Below are 11,005 nucleotides of genomic sequence, written 5' to 3'. Positions count from 1 at the left end.
GTATAGAAAAGACCAGGTAGACAGCATAAAAATGATAGAAATAAATATATCAGTAATCACAATAACTATAGTCTAAATGTATTAATTAAAAGTCACAGATTGTCAGATTTGATTGAAAAACAAACAAACCACCAACAAAATCCAACTGTATACCACCTGAAAGAGGCATATCTAAAGCAAAAGGACAGATGATACAGGTTGGAAATGAAAAATGGAAAAATGATAAATCAGACAAATACTCACCAAAAAGCAACAGAACTATTAAAAATAGCTATAGAACTATTAAAAGCATTATTAAGGATAAAGATGCTCATTATGTTATGATAAAAGGATAAAAAGAAAAATTCACTAGGAGGATTTAGTACATCTAAATGTTCATGTTCATCAAAATATAGAATGGAAATTTGGTAGGATTACACATTGATAAATCTGTAATCAAAGTAGAAGATTTCAAGACACTTCTTAGCAACGGATAGATGAAGAAGACAAAATATTAGTAAGAACATGGACAATTTAAACAATCCCATTAAGAAAATACCATTTTGGTTATGTCTTTACTGATCTAAAGTCTTCCGTGGCTCCTTACTGCCTCTGGCACCAAATCCAAATTCTTCTCCTTGATCCTAAAATACTCCACATTTGGTACTGCCCTATCTAGCCAAGCTTATTTCTTACCTGTTCTCTACACAAATCATCTCTCCTAGGCAAGCCAAAGCACTAATGGACCAGACAGAGGACGCTCTATGGTGTAGCACTTATGTGCCTGGGCTGGGAATTAGGCTGCAAAGGTTCCTGTCCTTGTTCTACCATTTACTAACTTCAGGGCCTTGGGCAAGTTACTTAACCCTTACGATCTTCAGTCTTCTCACCTACAGAACCAGGATACTGGTAACCTCTACCTCCTAGGCCAATACTGAGGATTTATAAAGAAAACCAGGGCCTGATACATTGTACTTGCTCCATAAATACTGGCTACGTGCCTGTATTCATATGGTTACAATCTATTGGAACAACCCCACCCCGCCTCCCATCTATTCAAACTCTACCCAGGCTCAAAGGCCAATTCAAGTTCCTCTTCTTTCACAAAGCTTTCACCAATTCCTCCCTTCATTTACCTGGCCTTCATTTATCTCCCTCTTCTTAACCTTTTGGGGGAGAGGTAGTGTCATAGATGCTTTAGAGAATCTTATGGGGGGGAAAATCCCCCATCTATAAAAATGCACATGCATACCTACATACGTTAGCCTAGAATATCAGGGATTCATGTCCTCTGAAGCTCACCCATGGAACCCCAACTAAAGAACCTCTGTCTTCAAGTCTATGTTTCACCATCACCCACCCTTTTCTCCGACGCCATCTGAACAAAAGCACAGACTGCTACACAGAGCTAGAAAAGGCAGAGAGAGAAGGCAGTGAGGCTCACCTTGGAGATAAGGAAACTGACACCTAGAGAGGTGAGGTGACTTACCGAAGCCAACGCAACGACAGAGCGGCAGAGATGGAGCCAGAACTTGTCTCCTCACTACCCTTCTAGGGCTCTTTGCAAAAGTGTATTGGAATAATTTATCTCTGACTCACAGAACTCTAAAATTGAGAAATAATGTTAGCCCATTTTTCAGATCAGGGGATGATCCCTTGGGGAATTTGTCCCCAGGTAAATCAGGCCAGAAAGCACTACCTACGACTTATTTTCGGAATTATAATTACTAACCATACTAGCTATGTTATTATATTTTATTCTACTTTACCTTCCTTATGTTAAAATTCTCTCACTAGCTTTCTCTGAAGCAAGTCCAAACTAAGAAACACAAAACTGCCCCAATTTTACTGAGGCAGTTAATTTTAAATCATTCTTTAAAACTTTTCTACAACTGTAATAATCAAAGAATATTATTAGTCTAAATTTTGGGTCAGGAAAGACACACATAATGCCAATCTACAATCTTTCATTCTAAGATCTGACTTTATAAATAGAACTATTTTTATAAATATTTTATAAACGTAACTTCTATCTTCTTCCCTATAAGACATTTTTCCAGAACTAACAAACAGTAAAATGAACTATACCTTGCTCATTCTCTATCCTACCTTCCAATTCTCAAAGTAGTTTAATGGTAAGTAAAGAAAAAAGCATCCTGAATAACCTAGAAAAAACAATAATTAGCCTCCACGTTATTAAAAACTGATTAACGCTCTGCAGTCAGTCTCCTGTACACACAGAGGACTGTTTCACTACGTGGAGTCATACAACCAGTCTAGGAAATGAGATAAATGACTCAGGAAGAGGGGGAGGTTTTTAAAATGGGATATATTATTCAAAAACTTTACTCAACAACCAGGAAAGAAGGCACTTTATAAGAAAATAATATTGAGGCACTTGAATAGGACAGATTTTTAACAAAGGGATCATACAGTTGAATCATAAAGGCATCCTGTCAAAACTCTTCATTTTCTAGATAATATATGTACACTGAAGTCTGAGACCTAAACTGCATCTCCTCTGAAATCACAGACTTTCCAGAGAAGGGAACCTGGGGACCCATCATAAGAAGTCAACTTCCCCAAATGAAAATTCATACGATCTTAGCTAATGAAGTAAGTGAAATAAATACTGGAAAATACCAGGAACATTATTTATACATTCTAAATAGTAAGTCCTATTTAGGCCTTAGGGGAAAGTACACACACCACAGGCAACTGGACCTTGCACCTTACAAGTGACACAGGGGCTAGATGGGACTGCAGTGCTCTCTTGGATGCTGACAAAAATACAACGACACACCTACTTGGCCTTAAGAGGTTCTTTCCTTTACTGTCTTCCTTTGTCAAGTTAAAACACCTAGAAAAAGAAAAGTGTTGGCTACAGAATTTACCATATATGTGTTCATATTTTTAGTATTTCTATTCATGTTTTTCATAGATGTGCTCTAAAAAAATAATGTTTAGAAACAATTATTGGTTAAGAGGGGCAAAGAATTAATGTTTATTTGGAATAGCAGTAACTTCCTGTGTATTATTAATGTTGCTCATGTGGGAAATTTAAAAGAAAAATTTGATTAGTATATGAGGTCTGAAAATTAATTTTGTGACTTCATCCTAGAATAAGTGCTACATACCTCATTGCTGAATATCACTATGGTCACCTTCGAAGTACTCCCCTTGGGAAGCTATGCACCAATGCGTGTCTAGTCCACCCTTCAAAGCAATTTTGGAACTCTTTTTCTGGAATGGCCATCAGAGCTGTCATTGTATTACCCTCTATGTCCTGAATGTCATCAAAATGTCTTCCTTTCAATATTTCCTTTGTCTTCAGGTAAAGAAAGAAGTAATTAGGGGCCAGATCAGGTGAGTAGGGAGGGTGTTCCGATACAGTTATTTGTTTACTGGCTAAAAACTCCCTCACAGAAAGTGCTATGTGAGCTGGTACATTGTCGTGATGCAAGAGCCATGAAACGTTGGCAAAAAGTTCAGATCGTTTTCGTCTAATTTTTTCATACAGTCTTTTCAGCACTTCCAAATAGTAAACTTGGTTAACCGTGTATCCAGTTGGTACAAATTCATAATGAATAATCCCTCTGATATCAAAAAAGGTTAGCAACATCGTTGCAACAAAGTTCACAAACGTAATTGTCAGACCTCGTATGTTCACACATGATCTATGGTTACAAATACAAACTGAAGGCTGTGTGATGACGAAGTTGCTTTCCTGAGGGGAAGGTATTCAGGACTCAATTGCCTAACCTAGAGTAAATCACTCTAAAGTTATTTATAAAACTTGTTCACTTTTATTAGAAAAAACACAAAAGGATTTCTTACTGATTGCAATTTTACTTTCATAAATTAAAATAGAATAGAAAATGATAATTTAATAAATGGATCAACATTTTCTGTTATTGGATTCTTTGAGTGTAAACATCCCTAGAATTCTGGAACTTCAGCTTTCCTTTTTATATCAATACTTCATTTTATATTAAACTCCTTATAGAAGTAAAATTGAAAGCCTAATATCAATCCCATCCCCTTGGGATTTGGTGATAAAGCCTTATGAATAAAAACTATAAGTCAGTATTTACCTATCTTACAGGTGGTGATAAGATTTTGGCAAATAAAGAAAACTGCATTTGCCAATCTTTAAAAACCAGAAACCATTGTGTATTTTATAGAGAGCAAAACAAGTCAATTCCCAAATGCTATCATCATTTTTACAATCCTAAAATCCAAAGTACTTTCTAGGCAAAAGTACAATATTTGGAAGTTTTGTTTGTTTGTTTTTATCTGCTTCTACATTAACTACACAAAATCTTAATGCTATACCTTCTTTGTTCCTTTTAAACATAAAATAATGGATTTTGTACAGGTTTCTGACTAAAACTGGAGTACATGAATAAACAGATTTTGTTTATGATTAAGAAATTTTAAAAATTAAATCTTTTCTTCCAGTGTTCCCAAGTTAAAATTATAAATCAGTAAAAATGAACTATGTGAATAATGAAAGCATTTTAAGGGCAATTTTCTACTACTTTATCATATTACTGGCACATTGAATTTCCTAGACAAAAATACTCAAAACAACTATGCTGAAAAAATGGTTGAATCATCCCTAACAACTTCCGCTACCAAAAATGAGCAACTGAGAAACATTAGAAACTAAATCTAAGTTAATGCAGTATCAAAAGAATGAGAAATTGCTTACAAAAATGTTTTACTGACCAAAGTAGTTATGTTTTGTGGAAATGTGAAAGGTGTTACCTTCATATCTTTAACCTTCTTGTCCCTGGTTGAGGGGGGGAGGCTGGGGGCAGCAGAATCTCCCTATAGGTTCACTTTTGTTAATGGAAACTTCACAATAGCTACTACAAAAATATAATGATTGCTTCTTCTTTCCAGCACCTCATATTTGCCTTTTTTAGGAATGTTTTTAAGTTTGCAGAAAGGCAGTTGATGGAAAATAGGAACGGGGAAGAAATATTTGGAAAATAAGCATAAAGAGCACTATATGCCATGTGAGTGCAAAGACTTGTTTGGGCCGGATCATGAACATCCAAGACCAAATACAATCACATTTTGTTAGGCAGAGAAGGCAGCTTTTGAGAAAAGTGACTTGGCCAGATCTGTGGAAGATAAATCTTCAGGACTGTCCTCTAGAGAGAATGGAGGCAGGAAACTGTTGGGATGCTGCTAGGTTAGCTGCCTGGGTATCAGTGAGGGTCCAGGCAGGAAAACAGGTAGCAGTCAAGCTGGGTAATTTAAGAAAGATCAACAAAGGGAATATTACAAAGATGTGGGCATAGTTTAAGGAAACTCAAAAAGAAGAGTGTTATAATACCAAGAGCTGTGTCTCCTCCAAGGCCTACAGGAACCAGGGAAGTAGTTAAAGGAGTTAGGAGAGGGTGGACAGAGCTGCCTGATTGGAGCTATGGCCTTTTAAAGGAACCATCCAGTCCACAGCAATCTGCAGAGGGCTGGGGGCACACAGCGCTTTACCTTACTCTCGTCACACCCTCAGATCTCCTGCTGGCGGCACCCATCTGGAAGCCAGGGGCAGAGAGCAGAGTGGAGAGGGAGGATCTGGAGAAGCCAATGAAGACACCCTGTCTAGAGGAAAGGTCCTGGTAGTGGGAACAGAAAAGGTACAATAGACATAGGGACACATTTAACAGGACTTTCTACCTGGATGGATTTGGAGATGGAAAGAGAAAGTCAAGAATAATATCATAGTTTCAAGCCTAAGTTACTAGACTAGAATGACAATAATATCAACTGAGCCTATTGTTACTAACCATTGTATTTCCAATGCCCAGCACAGTATCTTGGGCATGAAAGGCCTTCTATAAACATTTTTTGGGGGAAAAAGAAGTGGATGGATGTTATTTAGCCTTAAACATACTGAGTTTATAGTGGAAACACCCAGCAAGTGATTGGAGATTTCAGCCTAAAGCTCTGAAAAGGAAAGGGAAAGAGATGTACCTCTAAGAACCACCTGCACAAAAAAGGCAGCTGACACCATGAGACGGGATGAAATGGCATAGACAGCAGGTATAAAGAGAAAACACGGAGGATCTGGTGACCAAACTAGAGATCTGTCTGCATAATGAGACAAAAAGAAGAAGGGCAACCAACAAAGAGAAAAGGCAAAGGGAAAAACCAACAAAGGAAAAAGACAATACATGCAACCTTTTGCTGTACTGTTAAAATAATTTCACATATATTTGCACATCCCTCTTTTTCTTGACACTGCACAAACTTGCCTAACATAAAGATGATACAAATGCAAGTGGGAGACCTCCACTTACCTATTTATCTCAACAGATTTTTTTTTTAAAGCATTAATTCCCAATTTTAATAGTTTTGTTTACCTTAAATCTAACATAGCCAACATTAATCCTTTTTTAATTTAGAAAAGTCTATTTAATAAGCTTATTTTTTCAAGCAATCATGTATTAAATACCTATTATGTATCCAGCACTATGCTCAGCAAAGTGAGTAACAATCAGTCTCCAGCCATCAAGGAAATTGAATTCCACTTGGAATTTAAAAAAAGCCCCATTGAACATAAAACAATTAAGAGTCCAATTAAGAGCTGACCTGTATGATTCAAACCAAAAAGCGTCTCATCCAGTGAGAATTCATACCATTGAAGACCTGTTAACATCTGCTCTTTTTTTTCCTAACTCAGAATATTGACAGAGGAGCTAAATCCTACATAGTTGCACTTCCTATTAAAAGCCCAATCATGCCATATGGTAAATTTCTCTTTACCTTTCTTTCTTCCCCACTGTTCCATAAGGTCTCAATAATCTTTGCATCTAATGTCTGAAACATGGTAGTCATTCAAATGTTTGTTAAATGAATGAGTGAATCAGAAGCGAAGCCAGGTCCAGAGCAACTGTCAATGTCCTTAACTCCTTCCTACAGCAAATCCCCGAAACTTTAACGTTCACAGCAGTTACCTACTCTGGTCATTGACCTGGCCTTGGTTCAGGGGATGAGATATTACAGACTTGGCGCTGAGTGTTAAGGTAAAGGCTCAGAAAACCCTGGCAAATCTTAAAACCCTTTTAGAAAAGAGAAAGAAAGAAGATTCTAGCACAATGCCTGAAGCATAAAATGTGCTCATTAAACGGTTTATGAGTAAATGAACAAAGGAGATCGGAGGAAAGACAGTGAGTTCAAGAGGAGACCAAACTCAGGACAGGTATGACAGATGAGGCTGTATCTAAAGCCCTCTCTAAGAGGAACTCAACTGAATCTATTTCCTAATGGAAATTATGTCCATATCTATAGGTTAATTCTCCAGCATAACACCCTCTTTACTATGCCCAACCTCCCTTGAAAGGAAAATAAAACCTGTAAACCACACAATCAGCGCCAAGTCTGTAGTGCCTCCCAAATTTGATTATACATGCTCATCACCTAAAGATCTTACTAAAATGAAGGTCTGAATTATTACATCTGGGGTGAGGCCAGAAATAGTGCCTTTCTAACAAACTCCCGGCTGGTGCTATAATGCTGATCCAGAGAGCACACTTTTAGAGTATGGAGAGCCTGGAAGACGTTACAGAGAATATGTATGCAGTCCTAAAGCCTTGAGTAAGCTACCTCCTGCTCCCAGATTTCCTAGTTCCATAACCTTAGACAAGTCATTTCACCTCTCTGAGCCTCCCTTTGTCATTAGAGGAATGTGGTGAATAACAACAGCTAAGATTTACTGAATGCTTACCGGAAACTTATGATAACAAGTTATCATAACTTAGCTTAAACAACCTGTCCAAGGTAGGTATAGTAAACCTAGATCTGACTCAAGAACCTGGTGTTTAATCACCGTTTAAGACTGCCTCTTTGGCTTAGCACCCAGAGCCATTATGAAGATTAAATAATAACTGGTATTTTGCTAACATTTATCGAGCACTTACATATTCCAGGCCCTGGTCTAAACTCCCTTGGGGGTCATATTAACTCATTTATCTCTGTAACAGCCCTAAGGAGGTTACAGGTTTTAAATCAGGCCCAAACAAGTTAAAGCTGAAGGTCAAACACGGGCAGTCAGGGTTGGAACCCAGGCAGCGGAACTACAGAGCCGGTTGCTCTTTTGCCACCGTCAGGAGAGGCTGTGGCCCGGACTCCGGGCTCCTGGCGTTCAGCAAGCCGAGGGGGGCGGACACTCGCGCCCACTCAGGGCGTCTGTAAGCCCGCTCACTCCCAAAGCAAACCCCGTCTTCTACACTTAGCTTCACACGCATCTGTGCAAAGTGTCTTTCCTGGCCCAAACCCACGCCCCCCATGAACGGGTCCGGGCTCCGGTGAAATCATTTGTCTCGTTCCAAATCCACGCCCCTGATGAACGGGTCGGGTGAAATAACGTGTCTAGCTAAACATCTGGAGAACGCACTTGCACTGAAATTGTGACAGAGTCGCTCCGGAACCCCACAACCTGTGGCCCCAGGAATTAGCGCCGCCCCACCTGCGCCACCGCCTCCAGGGAGCCGCAGTCCAATCAGGTTCCTGGAATTTGTAATCTGGGCTCCTCGCGCCAGCTCCGCCTCCAGCCACCAAGAATACCATCTGCTCTCCAACACCGTCCTCTGCCGGCCTTTTCTGGAGTAGCCCGGATTGGGCACTAGTTCCGGTTGCTCCGGAAGTGAAGCTTTCTCTTCCGGGGCGAGCGTCTGGGTGCTCGCACGTGGTTGTGTTGCCTGAGTTTTAGCCGGCGCTGGCGGAGAAGTTACTTGAACTGGTTTCCTGGAGCCAGTGAGCCCAGCCGAAACTATGGAGGGCCAGAGTGTAGAGGAGCTGCTGGCAAAGGCGGAGCGGGACGAGGCAGAGAAGCTGCAGCGCATCACGGTGCACAAGGAGCTGGAGCTGGAGTTCGACCTGGGTAACCTGCTGGCGTCGGACCGGAACCCCCCCACTGGGCTGCGCGGGGGACCCTCGCCGGAGGCCGAACTGCGGGCCTTGGCGCGGGACAACACGCAGCTGCTCATCAACCAGCTGTGGCAGCTGCCCACGGAGCGCGTGGAGGAGGCGCTGGTGGCGCAGCTGCCGGAGCCCACCACTCGCCTGCCGCGCGAGAAGCCGGTGCCCCGGCCACGGCCGCTTACACGATGGCAGCAGTTCGCGCGCCTCAAGGGCATCCGTCCCAAGAAGAAGACCAATCTGGTGTGGGACGAGGTGAGCGGCCAGTGGCGGCGGCGCTGGGGCTACCAGCGCGCCCGCGACGATACGAAGGAATGGCTGATCGAGGTGCCCGGCAGTGCGGACCCCTTGGAGGACCAGTTCGCCAAGCGGATTCAAGCTAAGAAGGAACGGGTAGCCAAGAACGAGCTGAACCGGCTGCGTAACTTAGCCCGCGCTCACAAAACACAGCTGCCCAGCACGGCTGGCATGCACCCTACGGGACACCAGAGTACGAAAGAGCTGGGCCGCGCCTTGCAGGTAGCCAAGGTCTCCACCGCCTCCGTGGGGCGCTTCCAGGAGCGCCTGCCCAAGGAGAAGGCTCCCCGCGGCTCCGGCAAGAAGAGGAAGTTTCAGCCCCTCTTCGGGGACTTTGCAGCCGAGAAAAACAGCCAGTTGGAGATGCTGCGAGTCATGAACAGCAAAAAGCCTCAGCTGGACATGACGAGAGCCACCAATAAGCAGATGAGAGAGGATGAACAGGAGGAGGCGGCCAAGAGAAGGAAAATGAGCCAAAAGGGCAAGAGAAAGGGAGGCCGTCAGGGTCCTGGAGGCAAGAGGAAAGGCGGTCCGCCCAGCCAAGGAGGGAAAAGAAAAGGGGGCTTGGGCGGCAAGATGAATTCCGGACCGCCTCGCTTGGGTGGCAATAGGAAAGGAGGGCAACACCCAGGAGGAAAGAGGAGGAGGTAAATTTCACCCTCTGACCTGCCTGTAAACCAAGAACTACACTAAATGTTAACTTCTAGGACCTATAGGAGGATGCAGAATAAGGGGGCTGGCTTCATTGAGCTTGAGGTTGAAGGGATAGGACTGCCCTCCCCTCAAGATAGTATGTAAATGTTGGGCTCTACAAATTAATGTTTTTCCCACAACCAAGACTTTGGCTGAAGATGTAAAGGATGTATTTGACGACTTAAAAATTAGAGAAGGAATTTGGTGGAAATTAGGAATGACTTCTATTTTTTAACTTTGTGTATGTTGTCAGGGTCATATTTCAGAGACTTAGATTGATTTCTGTGTTATTTTTCTAACAAGCTTGTGTATTTATCAAAGCAGGTGTGTCTGGGGAGGGGTCGACCACACAGAAAGATTACATTTTCAAAACTGGCCTTACAAGTAACGTTATTTAATAAAAGTGTGTCTGTATCTAATGTTGCTTTTAACTCTTGGCTATTGGTAGAAATCTTAAGTAAAGCCTGTGACTTGAATGCCTGGTACAGATTATTTTCATTTACTGTCTAAAAAACACAAAACAGCTAAATTATGATTTCAGTGAGATCACTTAGTTTAGAAAAAGTTATACTTCTTTTGGTATCAAATATGGAAAGTGTAACTGGTGTGTCTGAAAAGAGTCATGCTTTTCAACACTGAAAACACTGATTTGCTATAAATGATAAAGCTTAACTAATAACAGGGTAATAATCCTCATTAATCCAGAAAATACTTAAATCTTTGTCAACATTTATGTCCCTGATTTTGTAAAGGTTCAAATAGGGTCTGTTTTGGGGAAGAGAAAACCCACAAAATCCATAACTGAAACATCTTGATTCATCTGAGCTGGTTTGTTTAGGAGGTGAAATGTTTCACTATTCTGGATCTCTCCCCTAATTCATCTCAGTAACTCAACTCTGTAAAAAATATCTCCTGAAAAGGATTCATAGTAGATCTAGATCCCTGGATTTGAGGGGGTTAGGGGGTTGTTTTTGCTGCTATTAGAGTTGAGTGGACTTCACTCTGTTTGATCTGACAATAGGAAATTAAAATTGGGAATTCATTTTTTCTTTTCAGTATGCTCTCATTTTTATAAGGTTACTTTTAGAAATTGTTATGAAAG

General features: G+C 41.3%; 1 protein-coding gene across 1 annotated transcript; it reads left to right on the top strand.

Annotated features, from left to right (window-relative positions):
- The first annotated feature begins 8,644 nt into the window (after positions 1–8,644).
- Positions 8,645–10,379, top strand: RRS1 (ribosome biogenesis regulator 1 homolog). Its single transcript, XM_019726318.2, has one exon. It carries the CDS (start codon positions 8,767–8,769, stop codon positions 9,859–9,861), a length of 1,095 nt encoding a protein of 364 aa, XP_019581877.1. The 5' UTR covers positions 8,645–8,766; the 3' UTR covers positions 9,862–10,379.
- The last annotated feature ends 626 nt before the right edge of the window (positions 10,380–11,005 follow it).

The sequence above is a fragment of the Rhinolophus sinicus genome, linkage group LG14 (genome assembly GCF_036562045.2).
Source record: "Rhinolophus sinicus isolate RSC01 linkage group LG14, ASM3656204v1, whole genome shotgun sequence".
Taxonomy (NCBI): domain Eukaryota; kingdom Metazoa; phylum Chordata; class Mammalia; order Chiroptera; family Rhinolophidae; genus Rhinolophus; species Rhinolophus sinicus.
The sequence above is the reverse complement of the archived record's forward strand: the minus strand, read 5'-3'. Positions and strand labels throughout refer to the sequence as shown.

Excerpts from the sequence above, each read along its gene's own strand:
- RRS1 (XM_019726318.2), top strand. The coding sequence starts at position 8,767 with ATGGAGGGCCAGAGTGTAGAGGAGCTGCTGGCAAAGGCGGAGCGGGAC.